At 42.0% G+C, this 15925-nt stretch overlaps 1 protein-coding gene across 1 annotated transcript; it reads right to left on the reverse strand.

The window, feature by feature from the left end:
* Nucleotides 1-905: 905 nt before the first annotated feature.
* Nucleotides 906-15654, reverse strand: CPT2 (carnitine palmitoyltransferase 2). Its single transcript, XM_004468823.3, has 5 exons — nt 15330-15654; nt 10390-10470; nt 9228-9334; nt 2844-4148; nt 906-1800 (listed from the first exon to the last, which is right to left on the reverse strand). Exons 1-5 carry the CDS (start codon nt 15644-15646, stop codon nt 1469-1471), a joined length of 2142 nt encoding a protein of 713 aa, XP_004468880.2. The 5' UTR covers nt 15647-15654; the 3' UTR covers nt 906-1468.
* Nucleotides 15655-15925: the final 271 nt, after the last annotated feature.

Raw genomic sequence — 15925 nt, forward strand, 5'->3', positions numbered from 1 at the left:
AGGACTGAGAAGCTGCTGGCTGTTCACCTGATAAGTAAGAGAAGACAAGGATGGAGTTGCCTAAGACATGCGGGTATGTTTATGTGGATTGTATGGAAGATTGAATGAGATAATGCTCTGAAAGTGCTTTGTGACTAATAGTAAATGCTAAATGTTAGCAATTACTATATTTGAGATGGGGACTCTACCTGAGAAAACAGGACAGCAGGGTAAGTACAGAAGACCTGGAATTGGAGTCACAATACCAGAATTCAAATCCCAGCTGTGCCACTAACTCACCAGAATTGTGGGTAAAAATTTAAATTAAAATTAAAAAAACAACACACTTTTCATAGTACTGTTCAAGTAGGAGAGGAAAACTTTCTGTGTTCATTTCATACAATGGGAAGATTTCTCCAAATGCAAAATGTAAAGCATGATCTCTTCTAGCTTAGAAAGGCCATACTTTTGCACAGGAGGTTCCGCTGGTTAAAATAAATACACACTGGGAAGCGGACTTGGCCCAGTGGTTAGGGTGTCTTTCTACCACATGGGAGGTCCGCGGTTCAAACCTTGGGCCAACTTGACCCATGTGGAGCTGGCCCATGCGCAGTGCTGAAGTGCGCAAGGCGTGCCAAGCCCCACGCACAAGGAGTGTGCCCCACGGGGAGAGCCGCCCAGCGCGAAAGAAAGTTCAGCCTGCCCAGGAATGGCACTACACACACAGAGAGCTGACACAAGATGATGCAACAAAAAGAAACAGATTCCCGTGCCGCTGACAACAACAGAAGCACACGAAGAACACGCAGCAAATGGACACACAGACAACTAGGACAGGGAGGAAGGGAAGAGAAATCTTTAAAAATAAATATCCACCAACTATAAATCCTCATTTGGCTGGGAGAATAGTAAAGTAACACTAAATCTATAGAGAGAGTCTTTATTACAGCAGGACTGTCAGAATCAAATAGCAACAGTTGTTTACTCCTTTTAAAAAACAAACACAATAATTTTCAAGACAGAGTGCCCCAGGAGTGAGGAACAGGTTTACAGAGGATTAAAACATTTCCCACCATTCACCTGAAGAGCCCAGAGCCAGCAGATAGGGCATAATGCCTGAACTTAGTGTTGGAAAGTTCTTTGTGGGGATTAGGAAATTTAGGTACCAAAAATTAAAAAAAGGAACCATCTCTAAGCAATAATTTTATTTCTGCTTAAACAATACATGCACCCGGGTTTTTTGCAAATTTCACCTCCTGATCTGATCAAATGCCTTTATAATCAAAATCCTACATTATCTTTAGATGCCATTAGTCTCACTCAGAAATTACATATGTTGGTTTAAAACCATGATGCACAAGTTCAGGTTACAGCACTGGCTTCTTGGGCACTTCATGATTAGTTTCAATCATCACAGAATAGCACCTACTGGCTACAAAGTCCCCAGTGTTCATGAGGAAGCAACTGGGGCTTCTCCTGTGCCCAAAAGCTAAGTTTTGATAGATCTGCCCTCTAATACATCAAACATGTCTTCTAAGGCCTTCTCCACACCCTGGAGAAACTCCCGGCCATTCCGGCCAGGGTAGGAGGAAACATTGCAGCCTATCCAACTGTCGTGGACACCATACCCAATGCCAAAGCCATCAGAGACCACAGGGGCGAAACCACCGAAGTTCAATGCCGAGCTGCTCAGTGTGCTCGTGGACAGGATGTTATGGTTGATTTGCCCATAGGCAGGGTCCAGGTATAGCTCAGGCAGGGCAATCCCTTTGGCTACTGCCAGGTACCGCAGAGCAAACAAGTGTCGGTCGAAGCCTTGGCCTGCCAGAGACAAAATGGAAAAGGGGAATCTCAGGATCTCAGAACCGAGAAGGACCTTAGTAAAACCTTTCACCCACAACAGGAGTCTCCTCCACAGCATGCTTGATAGTGGTGGAAGGGTCCTTCCACTTCTGCTTGCACACCTCTGGCTCACTAGTCCTGGACCAGTCTGTTCTGTAATATTTTCTGAGAAGGAAAGGGGAGGGAGGGAGGGAAAGGCCATGAACAGCTGAGCTAAAAACTGAGCCGAAAATGAAGGCTTGATTTAAAAACCTCTGAAATTGAATCAGTGTCATCAGACAGACAAGAAAAAAATATAGAGAAAGCGCTACATGTTCAAAAGCTAAGATAAAACCCCAAATCCAGTCAGGTGAAATTGCAAGACTGAGTCAGTCTAACAAAATGGAAGGCTGTTTGGCCAGGGTTCTAGTCTCTACTACTAACTTGTATGACACTGGACCAGTGGCCTAAGTTTCCTGCCTATGAAATGTAGAGGAATGAGACTGGAGTGTCTTGGAGATCCCTTTCAGCTCCAGGACTTTATAGCTACATGAAAGGATTGTACTTTATCCTCAAGGTCCTTTTCAGGTCTTAAATTTTATTACAGAGAGACAAAGAAGGATGACACTAAGATTTCAAAAGAGCTTCTAAGATGCCTCATCTATAGGGAAACAACACACTACAACTTAGCTAAAGTGAGAGGGCTATAGGCTTAGAAATCCTAAATTGTCAAAAGCAACTCTCACGGCAAATAAATAATAGAAAAAGGAGACTCATGTCAGAGCTAAAAGTGCCCTAAAATGAGGATGCAGTTTCATATGCACTTTCCATCTTAGGAGGAGAGAACAAGTATCTATCCTAAGTGGCTAGGCTAGCTTTTCAGATCACTAGAGTGGGAAAAATCATCTTTTTGGGAGCTGGAAATGGTCTACATCTATTAACGAAGTAGAAATCAGATGAGGGGAGAACACTGCTGAGGCCTACCCCAAGCACTGAGGGCAAGAAGGCCCAAAGGCATGTCCCCTGCCCACCTGCCACCTCACCCATTGCTGCTTCTTTGGTTAGCTGGCTGTGGTACTTGGAGCACTCCACCATCAGCTGCTGAAGCTCGCCCGTACTGTGCTTGGAAGGCTCCCTGATGAAGGCCTCCGCACACCTCTTTGTGAACATGGAAGCCGGACGAACAGTCTCAGTGCGGCCGTGCTTGAATGCTGCGGTGCTGCAGGACTCGTAGGTGGCCACGGTCTGCCCGTACTGCCGTAGGAAGGCCATCTGGAAGGCCAGCTGGACCACAGAGTCAGGGCTCAACTTCTGCTTCTTCAAGAATTCTTTACCTCCTCTCTGAAACTGGATGAGGTCAACGGTGAGGCTTTTCACAGCTGCATCAAACTTTTCCTTAGCAGTGGTGATGCCAGCCTTTAAGGCATCATTCAGCTTGAAGTTGAGTTTCTGTACCTTGACAGATGAGTCAGTGGCAGCCGGCTGGTTCTGTGGAGCGATGGCAGGATTCTGAGTGCTGTCTTTAAATACTTCATTAAAAAACCTGAGCACCGCGACACCATCGCCCCAAGCATGCTCAAAGTGGATAGCAGCAGTGCCATCTTTGGCTATAATGAGGTTAAAGGATTTATCAAACCAACGGTTTGTGCCATCACCATGCAGCATGGTGTGGGACAAGTGGACAAGATCCTTAATGGGGAAGTCATCTAAGCAGAGGCAGAACACAGCAGAGTCCAGTTTCCTCAGGGTTTCCTCATTGCCAGCACTCACTAGCTTCTGCCTCAGCTCTGCCCAGACGTCTCTGTTCTCACTTGTCAGATAGGCCAGAGGAAACTCGGGAGCAGGGCTACTGTCTGAGAGAATGTACTTCAGATGAGCCTGGATTTCTGAGGCACTCACAATGTTCCCATCTTGATCCAGGACGTCAAAGACATAGAAATGTCCTTTTCTTAGGACCAGGAGGTGTCTGGCCTTCTCATTGGTAAAGAGCTCATCCCGACTGGGTTTGGGTAAGCGAGACGAATTGAAAAGCCGAAAATACTGGGACATATCCAGGGGGTATGCATTGACTAAGTAGGCACCATACCAGGATAGAGAGGGAGGCACAAGGCGGATGAGCTTCTTGAAGGTGTCAGTGTCACTTTTGGCAGGGTTCAAGTGGAACACTTCTGGCTCCAGAAGGCCAGCCCGGAGTGTCTTCAGAAACCGGATGGCAGAGACAGTCATGTTGGTTGCCCGGATGAGCTGGTCATTATACTCAGACTTTGGGTCAGGTTGGAATGCCAAAAATGGATTAAAGTTGAGGACAATGGAGTCTCGAGAAGCCAAGTACATATCAAACCAGGGACCTAAATAATAATGATAGGACAGAACAAAAGGTTAATGCAGTCCCCTGAAAATAAAATATGATAAAGGGGGGAGGGGAATTAAGCACACTCAGATGAAATAACATCACACCTCCAGAAGGTATAATTTTCTGATTACTGTTTTGCTCTGCAAGAATTCAAGATATATAAATGGAATCATACAATATGTAGGGGGTTGTATGCCTGGCTTCTTTCACTTAACAGAATGTTTTTGATGTTCATTCATATTGTACCATGTATCAGTAATTCATTCCTTTTTATTCCTGAGTAAATATTCCATTGTATGGATATACCATATTTATCCATTAATCAGTTGATGGACATTTGGGCTGTTCCCCCTTTGGGACTGTTATGAACACTGATGTACAAGTTTTTGGGAGGGCACATGCTTTCAATTCTCTTGGATATTTACCTGGAGTGGAATTACTGGGTCATGTGGTAACTGCATGTTTATCCTTTTGAGGAACTGACAGACTGTTTTCCAAAGTGGCTGCACCATTCCCAAAAGCAGTGTATGAGGGTTCCAACTGGAGGTCCCTATCCTCACCAACAATTTTTTGTCTTTCTGATGGTAGCCATCCCAGTAGGTATGAAGTGGTGTATCATTGTGGTTTTGGTTTGTGCTTCTCTAACACTGATTTTGTTTGGTAATTGTTTTTTGTTACTCATTCTCTTTCCTTTCTTGGTTCTTAAAGGAATAAAAAATAATAATCCTCACTTGCATTCATGCTGGAAACAAATAGTTCATTCCCACTCCATCTCCCTAGATTTCTCCTGCTTCATCTTTTGAGGATAACATTGACACTTGATGGTCTCCCTAATATTAAGGGAGAAGTTCTTCACTGTCATTCTGTGTACTATGTACACTTCTGCACGCCCTCTTTTGGGACTATGCTTGAAAAGCAATTAGAAATAACTATCAGTCCATGCGGATCACCCAAACCAGACCTCTGTATTTCTGTGGCTACTTGGCCTATAAAAATTCCCGAAGTAATTAAGAAAAGCCTATTTTACCAGAAAATTTATCTTTAAAGGAAGTTCCTCCTGGGATTAACAAGCATGGATAAATAAGGACCATCTTCCATAAAAGAAATTTTCACATGTAAAACATTGGGGAGAAGATTGATAAAGACAAATGTATCTATTATGTATTTGTTCATTCATTCATTCATCCATCAATTCATTCCATTCTATTCCTTAAGTATCAGCACTGTGCCAGGCCTTGGTCCAGAGAAATTTAAAGGAACAGGATATGGTTACTGATTGTGAAGAACTCTGGTGAAGGAGATAAACAGAATTAAAATGTAAGGAAATGATTCAAAATGGTGAAAGAGAAAAAGTACTGGTGACTGGTGGGTAGCATATATTTAAAGATGACAATGAATTCATGCCTTTGTCCCCATCAGTAAAATAATTTTAAAGAGGCATACACCTCTTTAAGGTGAAAACAGGGGAGGAGAAAACAGCAAATATTAGAAGCTGGAAAGAATTTAGGTAATTGGCAATGACTAAGCAGACTGAAGAAAGCCAATCCCAAACTGGCAGTAGAGAAAGCCAAGAAATGACATGATTTATGTAGCAGAATCCCCAAAAGGGGTGGAAAAAAGTTTTGATAACAGATGGTGGTGATAGTAGCACAATATTGTGAATGTAATTAATACCACTGAATTGTATGCTTGAAAGTGGTTACAATGGTAAATTGTATTGTATCTATGTTACCACAATAATTTTTTAAAAAATTTTTAATTAGTTCTCACAGGGCAAAGAAGCATGAAGTACCATCAGATCTGAAGGCAGAAATAAAAAGGAACAAAATCTTAAAGGAACTAAATGAAATTACATTATGGAGGATCCCATTAGAGAATAAAATAAGCTATTTGGGCGGCGGACTTGGCCCAGTGGTTAGGGCGTCCGTCTACCACATGGGAGGTCCGCGGTTCAAACCCTGGGCCTCCTTGACCCGTGTGGAGCTGGCCCATGTGCAGTGCTGATGTGCGCAAGGAGTGCCCTGCCACGCAGGGGTGTCCCCTGCATAGGGGAGCCCCACGCGCAAGGAGTGTGCCCCATAAGGAAAGCCGCCCAGTGTGAAAGTGCAACCTGCCTAAAAATGGCACCGCACACACGGAGATCTGACATAACAAGATGACGCAACCAAAAGAAACATAGATTCCTGTGCCGCTGACAACAACAGAAGTGGACAAAGAAGACGCAGCAAATAGACACAGAGAAGAGACAACCGGGGTGGTGGGGGGAGTGGAGAGAAATAAATGAAAATAAATAAATTTTTAAAATAAGTTATTTGAATTATCTGGGAAGTGGAGAAATTCTATGTGCCACTTAGAGGAGAAAGAACTTAGATCCAAAAAAAGAACTTCCAAAGACAGCAACAAGGAGCCACAACAGTGCCCAGCTGCAGTCCCATCCTAACTCCTCACTGTTTACGTCCAGACTCCCTTGGAATGTCTAAGTACTGGGGAGCTCTAGGAATGTGACGACATCTCACTGTTTTCCTTCCTGGAAGCTACTTTCTTAATGTTTACAGTAATCTCTTCTCTCTAATAAAATTCTCTATGGCGTTCTTTTCCATGTTTACCCATTGTAAATATAACAGCAATGCTTTATGATCTGTGGTTCCTTCATATTTAAAATACTTTATTGTTAAAAAAAAAAAAAAAATTCCCAAAAAGGGCTCCGTACCTGGTAGCCTAGGTATATCTAGTTGAAATGCTGTTTAATTAGGCCTTACCCACCAGATCTCCTCCCCCCACTCCAGTAGAAGACTCTCTCTGAATAAGGTAAGACCAGGGGACATAAGTCACAGCTGATATCTCAACTTCTGCTTTCCCCTTTTTCTACTCTTTGAATCTAGCAACCTGAAAAAGGCTTCCCCAAGGAATCAAACCGAAAGACATTAATATTAGGGGCACCTCAGGGAAACGGTCTAGCCAGAACACAGTATAGTGAAGCCTGTAATTGACAATCCCCACCCTCGTCTACAGAGCTCCCAACAGCTTTTTACTAACTCAGTCACCTTGAAATCAACAGGCAAGGATTAGGAAGCATGGGAAGACAGTAAAAGGGCAGGGAGATGACAAAAAGTAACTTGGAGGTAACAGATTATGCCAGAAGTTAAAAAAGAAGGGGAAAAAAAATTATATATATATATATAAAGAGAGAGAGAGACTATTCCCACAGAGAAACTTTACTTTAAAAAAAAACAACATCCTAAGAACAAAAAGAGCTCTTGGAAATGAAAAACAAAAGCAGGAATTAGAAACTTAACAAAAGGATTGGAAGGTAAAATTAAGTAAATCTCCCAGATAGCAGTGTAAAAAGAAAAAGAAATTAAAAAATAGGAGAGAAAAGATAAGAAAAAATTTGAGGATCAGTTAGAAGTTCTTTATCCGAATAATAAAAATTCCAGAAAGGAGAACAAAGGAAAACACTGGAGGAGGAAATCAAGAAATAAAACAGTATCCCAGAACTGAGGTAATGAGTTTCCAGATTCAAAAGACTTAAGTGGCCCAGCCAAACATTTCGGAACAATGGGGACAAAGAAAATTCTAAAAGATCCCAAGAGAGTTAGAGAAAGAGATCAGAGGATCAAGACTAACATTAGACTCACCAGTAGCAACACTGGAGCAAAGCCTTCAAAATTTTACAGGAAAATGATTTCCAATCCAGCAAACGAATTACCAATTAAGTGTGAGGGCAATTTTTACAATTTTCCTTCTCATGATCTGCTTCCAGAAAGCAAATGGACGATGTGTTCTGTCAAGATAAGGGAGAAGCCAAGAAAGAAGAGAATATGAAATACAAAAAACAAGAGTCTCAACATGAGATGACTAGATTCCCAGGGTGATGATGAAAGGAGACCCCGAGAGAGCAGCTGCACAGCAGGCAAAGGAGTTCACAAACCCAGACTACAACAAATTAGAAGTTCTGGAAGAGACTTCTTCAAGAAGACTGCAACAATAGACTATTTTATGTGTCTTAATCTATTGAGAAGGGATTTAGAGAGCTTAGGAAGAGTGTGGATAAATAAATACATAGGAAACTAAGGAAAAGAAAGTGAGAATTATTAACTTCAGGGAAAACAAAAATTTCATGCAGGAAAGAAAAACAATCCCAATATACCACATAACTCAGCTGCTAATAGCATCTATATGATCATAATAGTGTAAAAATTACATATTGAGCTAAGCAAAATGACAGCTCTACTTGGAAAACAAGGGACAAGGACGTATGCATGGGTATTTGTGTGTTGGTGGGGAGCGGATATAAAAGACTGCTAAATTCTAGTCTTCTATAGCAAAATGTCAATATATAATGCCTAAAATTTTTTTAAAAAATGAAGATACAGTAGCATAAGTATATAATCTAGAGATGAGAGGGCATATATCAAAAAATCAGATAAGAACTAAAAGTGAAAAGTGGGACATCAGAGGAAAGTCAGGAAATTGTTCTTTTTCCTAACCTTATATAACTATCTGACTCTTCAAATTATATACATGTATAATTTTGATCAAAACATAAATGAAATTAAAAGAAATAGGAACAGAGGTGTAAGCAACCAGCTCTGAAAAACTTTCCAGATTAAAAATAGTAAAAGTGGAAACAACATGGCTAAAAGCACCAGAAACTGAAAGATTAATGGGCTTAAGGACCAATGAGGAGTTCAGGTATGTGGAAGCATGAGGTGTATAAGGGAGAGTGAGGACAGAGGTGGCTGGAGAGGGCAGCTGGGCCAGACTGTGAAGGACCTAGAATAATAAGTCGCAGGACATAAGACTTAATCCCACACCTTTTTCAGACCGAACCACTTATTAGATCCTTGAGCCTACCTACAGAGAAGGCAAGCCGTCGTTCTTGAGCACTGACTCCTGTCAACATCTTAGTATAGAAGGAACTTACTCAGCCTTAATATTCACCTCGAGAGGAAGAAACATTACCTCAGGGCTGGTCTCACCAAAAGTACTTTTGTGTCCAAACAGGAGAAAAGATGCCTTAATTTTCATAGTGAAGAACCCTGGGAACAATCATACCCAGAGCCCATCCTACCTGAAATGTAGCTTGTATGTTTGTTCTGCTTGTCCTGAACAACCAGCTGCTCATGCAGTTCTCTTCCAATTCCATCTTCAAAACTCTTGCATAATTGTTCTGTTTTCCTGAAATGTTCAAGAAAAGGTAGTCAAACCATGCCATGAATACAAGATTTTTAGGTTTATGGCCAGGAACTCATCAGAGAACATACCCTTCAAGCCTGGAAATGAGATCAGAAAGTATCTCTGAACAGAGGAATAGGAATCAGTTGGAAACAGGTGTGACTAGGATATTTTCTTAAAATGATTGATCAGGAAAATCAATCAGCATCTCACAAAACAATATCTAATCTAGGAAGCAGTTTGGCATAGAGAAAAGGCATAGGCTTTGAATTTTAAAAGACCTAAGTTTAAACTCTAGCTCTGTCACTTTTGCGCTTTGTGACCCTGATCTCTCTGAGACTCAGTTTTTTTACAGGTAAAATACAGCTTATAATACCACCTTACAAGATTAAAAAATATTTATAAAGCTACAAATTGTAGATATTCTGAAATATAATACTCAATAATGCTATTAGTTTATCAAATCAAGAGAAGTTTCAAATGACTGATACAGAATAATTCAAAGCAGAAAGCTAAATTATCAACAGTTCATTTATGTTTCTCCATCACTGTCTAGTGAAGGATTCTGTGATTCTAATGACAATGCCAGTTATCTTTACAAAAAAATTCCCATTATGGAAAAATACTACACTAGGCTACGAGAGCTTGATACGATTTCCTTTTTGATGCTTTGTGATATCATTTTCTAATTCCATCCTCACCAAGAAAACTTCTGGTCTGCCATAAGGAATCCTCAATGGACTTCCCTACAAAGAGTGCATGCCCTCTGCAAATGACCAGTACCAGCTAGCCTTCCAGCACACCTACCAAGATAAAGTGCAAATTGGCATTCTTGCTAATAAATCATCTCCTCTTGAGGCTACTTAGGGCAACTACCACCATGGGGCTTGGTCAGCCCTTCATGGACAGCTAAAATCTATTCCTGTATTTGGAAACGCACAGACTAGGTCTCATGTTCCTGGAGATCCAATCAAGTCACAGATACTCCCTGAGGCTTGGTCCACCACTACTTGCCAACCTCTCTTGAATCCCCCTGACCAAGGATTCTCAGTGTTTACCTGAACTGACCAGCATCCAAGAGAGGCTTCTGTGCATTGAGGTACCTCCTAATGGTGTCTTCAAGTTTGGGAATAGGCAACCTGAGGACAAAAGCAAAGTCAGTCTAAGAGTGATAATATGTGGAGTAAGTTAATTAGCTTTACAACCCAAATTAATAAACTGATTGCTGGATAATTAATTTCCTTCTAAAAAACCAGCAACACAAAGCCGCTGACAAATAAGTCAATGAATCTACTAATATATCAATGGTAATTCTATTTTTAAATTTAGATTTTTTAAATTGAGTTGAAATTCATATAACAAAGAATTAATCATTTTAAAGTAAACAATGCAGTGGCATTTAGAACATTCACAATGTTGTACAACCTCTGTCTCTAATTCCAAAACATTTTCATCACCCCAAAAGAAAACCCTGAAGCCCTTGAGCAGTTACTCCTTATACTCCTCTACCCAGAGCCCCTGGCGACCATCAATTGGCTATGTCTCTATGGATTTACCTCTTCTGGGTATTTCATACAATGGAATCATACATTATGTGACCTTTTGTATCTGGCTTCTTTCACTTAGTATAATGTTTTCAAGGTTCATCCACATTTTAACATGTATCAAAACCGTACTCCTTTTTATAACTGAGGTAATTCTATTTTAAGTAAAATAATAACTTTAAAATATATCAAAGATGAGCTGCAAAAGCTAAATTAGTAAATAACTCAATTCAGAATGAGGAAGAAGTTGCCCAAAGCAGTCCTATTTTTCCATCATAATTGTAATATCTGTGCTAACACTGGATTGGCACTGTTTTAATTCTACCCTTAGTTGGAACAACTACATTTTTCTCTCCCAGGATGGAAAGAAAAAAGTGCTATATATTTTTTACTTTCTTGGGTATTTTTGACAGAGACTCATACAGCAGTGAAACACTAGGTCTCTCCATGGGAGACCAGCTATGGAGACTATGTTCACAAAAAGGTGGGATCAACCAGCAGGCCATGCCCAGCCATCAGGAGGCTATCAGGAAGAGCCAGAGTTTCCCACATGCTGAAAGGGCAGTACCAACAGTGTGCCCACTCATCATTCTCTACCAGCAGATTCCCAAACAATGACTGTCGATGAAGTTACTGGTTCACAGTGGAAGAAACACACACTGACAGTATAGGGAGGTGGATTTTTTTTTAAATTTCTATAGTTTTATTGAAAAATATATCTCTTAGTACCAAAACATAATATAGTTTGTTAGGTTACCTCTGCTAACTTATAATTAACACTGATGTATTCAAAATATACATATAAATATATAAACATAAATATAGATATAAATAAATAAATCAGCCATTTAAAGACTGAAACGTTATCCACAAAACATAGTTTTTAGAATTTAATATAAGATACACTGTGGCTCTTCGGTTTTATTTTTCAATGCATGTTTATCCATAACATGATGTCAAAACTAAATGTGAATTGGTTACGCTCATTATGAGCTCAGGCTGCACTGAGTAACCATTCACAACCCTTAAATACTGTAGGTCCCCTCCCATCCCGACTTATACAGAAAACCCCAAACACTACTACCTCAGCTACCTCATGATTCCTAAACTGCCTGCTTACTCTTCTTAAGACTTTGTTTTGGCACAGTAGAGGCGTTCATGAAAGCTTACCCTTTTCCTTTAAAACAAAATTCTAAATTAGAGGCAATGGCAGTCGTCTTTCTACATATGTATATATATTCCTTATTAAAAGCTTCTGCAGTGTTAACTCTGGCCTGAACTTACTGTAATGAGATAAAGCAAGTTTTCAGAGTGATGATTTGTTTTTTAGTTACTAATACAATAAAAACTAGTTTCCTTGATGGAACTAAATTGCGGCAGAATAGATTCTGCATGAAAGCTCTTATCACAGATACAAAATCACCTGTTTCCTGGAAAAACAATAAAGATAACTTAATGAATATGCCACACTTAATGAATTATGCCCTCAAATTTAATGTGAATGCCATACAGTCCATATCACTGGGTATCTAATACTTCACAAATGATGGCCATGGGTATGTCCTCCCATGGCCCACTGGGTGGACTGGGGGAGAGTGTAAACTGTAATGTGGACCACTGACCATGTGGTGCAGCAGTGCTCAGAGATGTATTCACGAAGTGCAATGAATGTCCCATGATGATGGAGGAGGAGGTTGTTATGGGGAGGGGGGTGAGAGGGGTGGGGGGGGTATATGGGGACCTCATATTTTCTCATATTTTTTTAATGTAACATTAAAAAAAATAAAGACAAAAAAACCCCACAAATGATGGCCATGGTGATGAAGTCACAGTTCCACACTAAAATGAAAAAAACATGAACAGTGTAGTGAATTTGTCACAAGCTAAATGTGCTTAATTTAAAGGTCTGTTCATAATTCTGAGATTATACCCTTCCTTTTTTTTTTTTTAAATGAGGGGGTACGGACTTTTTAAAGTCCTTTTTAAAAAAGAAACAATGTTGAAAACAGCATTTCCCCCATGATTTTACTCATCTATAGAATTCAAAAGTCAAAGGACTACTAATAGAGTGGAAAGAGAAAGAAATGTAGAATCAGACAGAGACTTGGGTTATCCCTGCTCTGCCACTTAAGCACTACTTTTTACACAATCTGGTTATCATTAGACTAGTTTCCACACTTCAGTAGGTCAAGCTGATCCACCCTTTGTCTGCTCAGGACCTGCAGTTTCATAATCTGAAGTTAACTGTCCAGTGTATATAGATATAACCCTTACATAATAACACTAAGTAACAAGCAAATGATAGTGCAGGGGCTCCTAGGGGAAAGAGAGTCCAAGGCGACTTGATTAAAAGGCAGCGGTCATAAGATAACAGGAAGAGGAAAGGAATGAGAGCTACCTGGACCTCCAGATACAGAGGGACTAGAAATTCTCCACATGGCAAATGATTATTATAACAGTTCCCTACTTTGGCTTCATATGTATGGCAACTGTGTGCTGCTGTTCCTATTTTTACGCTAAGAACTGAAGCTCCAAAGAAATTAACCAAGTTGCCTGAGATTATAGGTAGAGTGGCAGATTCAGAAATCTGAAATTATGTTACCTGACTCCAAAGCCAGGACTTTTCACCCTGAGTGTCAAAGATAATACATTTCACCAGTCTAGGATTTCAGGGACAGAAGGAATCTCATCTCTTATTTTATCTGATCCCAATTTATAGATGAGAGAACAGAGGCCTGGGGGGAGTCAACTACTGAAGGTTATACATGGTGATGCATGGTATCGTCTGTAGCTCCATACTCCTACAGATTTTGTGTGCTGTGGATAGGGCTGGAGTAAATGATCTTGAATATTCTTTCCAGCCTTCCAATTCTAAAATGGAGAAAATCCCTCTGATCTTAATCCTGAACAGGGCTGGGCCTGCCTGAACTTCAACAGCAATCTGACTGTTGCTGGGCAAGTGAAGTCAGGATTTGTCAGTTCTCACCTTTGCCCCACTTACTGATCTTACACAGAGGCTGTTAAGCACGGTATGTACCAGGCCTATCCCCACAGGCATAAAGTCTCTTTTTCTTTCTCCCTTTCTCCTGCCAAATCTAAAGAATGGAACTGGGGCTAGATAATCTCATTTTAGGTAGTCATAGATACTTACACACTGTATTTTTACAAGAAACTGTTGAATGATCTGAGAGAGTGGGGGTGGGCAGTGATGATGGCAGGTTAAGGTGGAGATCTCAGGCAGCCCAGCGGAGGTGGTGCCTGTTTTATAATGATTGTTCTAGATGTGGAAGTAGGAGCATTGGCCTTCAAACCCTGGAGTGGGGATCCTTGATAGCAGTTTGGTGAAAAAGGAAGTGAGAATGTTCTCTGAGATAAACCTGCAACTTGCTCCAGGAACTAATTAGCGAGTGACTGAGTAGAGAAGTTAGTTTACGTTTGGTTTTGGAAGGTGAAGGAATTTGGGAAATTTTCTAACATTGGAGGAAACCTGGCGATCAGAAGGCTGGAAGTTCAAAGGCTAGGAGATTTGGGAGCCAGACTGTGAGAAAATATTGGCTGATGGAGGGGGATAGGAAGCCTATTGGGTTATTTTCATAAGTTAAGTAGATTCTGGGTGAAGTGCTTCAGAAGGTGGGGAAGTACTTAAGGTGAGAAGTAGAAGACAGAATTTGGGTTAACTCGAGCTAATCTGAGTAAGAAGAGGTTTGGAATGGGTATGGAGGGTGTTGTCTGTAACAGTGGATTGAAACTGCAGAGGGGTGATGTGGGTAGAAAAGATTTTAGGAGGAGGAACCTGGAGGGGTGGTTCGGGAAGTTTTGGTGGACGTGAGAAGTTTCCAGGTGGAGACTGGACTTGGAAAGCTGAGAAGCATTTGGGGACCGGTAAGTGGAGGGCAGTAAGGGTGAGCACTTGGAGTGTGCTTTGGAGGGGGTGGGGACAGGTGGTGTGCTAAAAGAGCAGAATGTTGGAGGAATGGGGTGTGGGGCTGAGGGTTTTGAGTAAGAGGGAATTGAGAAGGGTGAAGAGGGTGGAGTGTTCTGAGAACTTGAGGAAGGGTCACTATTACATGTCAGGAATTGGCCTAACCATATTCTGGGGCAGGAATGCTGGGCGGTTGTGAAGGTACTTCAAGGGATTTAGGATGGTGCTGGAAAGACTGCAGGTTGAACATTTTTCAGGGAGAAAAGAGATTTTTAGAGTACCTGGGTGTAAAGCGGTATTAGAGTGGTTCTGAGAAAGATTTAAGATATTTAAGATGGAGAAGCTGAGGAGGGCAATTAACGTTCTGGAAGACAATTTGAGGGATCGGAGGTTCCTGTGTCGGGAAAGTCAAAGTCACAGTTTCCAAACTGGGGGATGTGTGCAGCCTTCAAGTTCGGGGTCTGGAGGCGATGCGGATTAGGTACAGGAGTGGGCTGACGGTGCGCGGCGGGGACCGGCAGGCCGGGCTCACCTGGGCAGGCTGTCCTGGTAGTGCATGGTGGGCACGATGCTGCGCTGCAGGTACTGGGCGGGCCCGGAACCGGCGCTGAGGGTCCTGCAGGGGGCTCGCGGGCCAAGCGCAGAGCCGCAGGGCCAGGCGCGCAGCAGCAGGCGGGCCACCATCGTCCCGGGAGGCGGCGAGAGCGCCGAGAAGAGGAAGCTAACGGTGTACACAGGCCGAGCCGCAGCGCTCAAGGACCAGGTCACTGTGTCAGGGGCTGGGGGGGTCCCGTTGGTGTCCGCCAGCGGAGCCACTTCCGGCCCACGGCCCGCCCGCCTCGCGGGCATCCGGCCCCGCCCACAAGCCCGCCCAGCCCTAGACCTTGACCCGGCTGGGCCGGCCCCGCCTCCCGACTCTACTCTTCTCCCTCCCTCTCCGCGGGAAGCGGGAGGCGGAGCTCCGACCTTTTGTGTTCTCGGTTGTTGGAGTACGTCGAAAATGGAGCTGAAGAAAGCTTTTGGAATCTGATAAACCGAAGTTTGAATGCATGCTCCTTCCCCGGGAAACCATGGGCAAATCTCTCTCTGTTTCCTTATCTAAGAAATAGGGCTCATGATCATTCCACA

This window comes from Dasypus novemcinctus, chromosome 9 (genome assembly GCF_030445035.2).
Source record: "Dasypus novemcinctus isolate mDasNov1 chromosome 9, mDasNov1.1.hap2, whole genome shotgun sequence".
NCBI classification, from domain to species: Eukaryota; Metazoa; Chordata; class Mammalia; order Cingulata; family Dasypodidae; genus Dasypus; species Dasypus novemcinctus.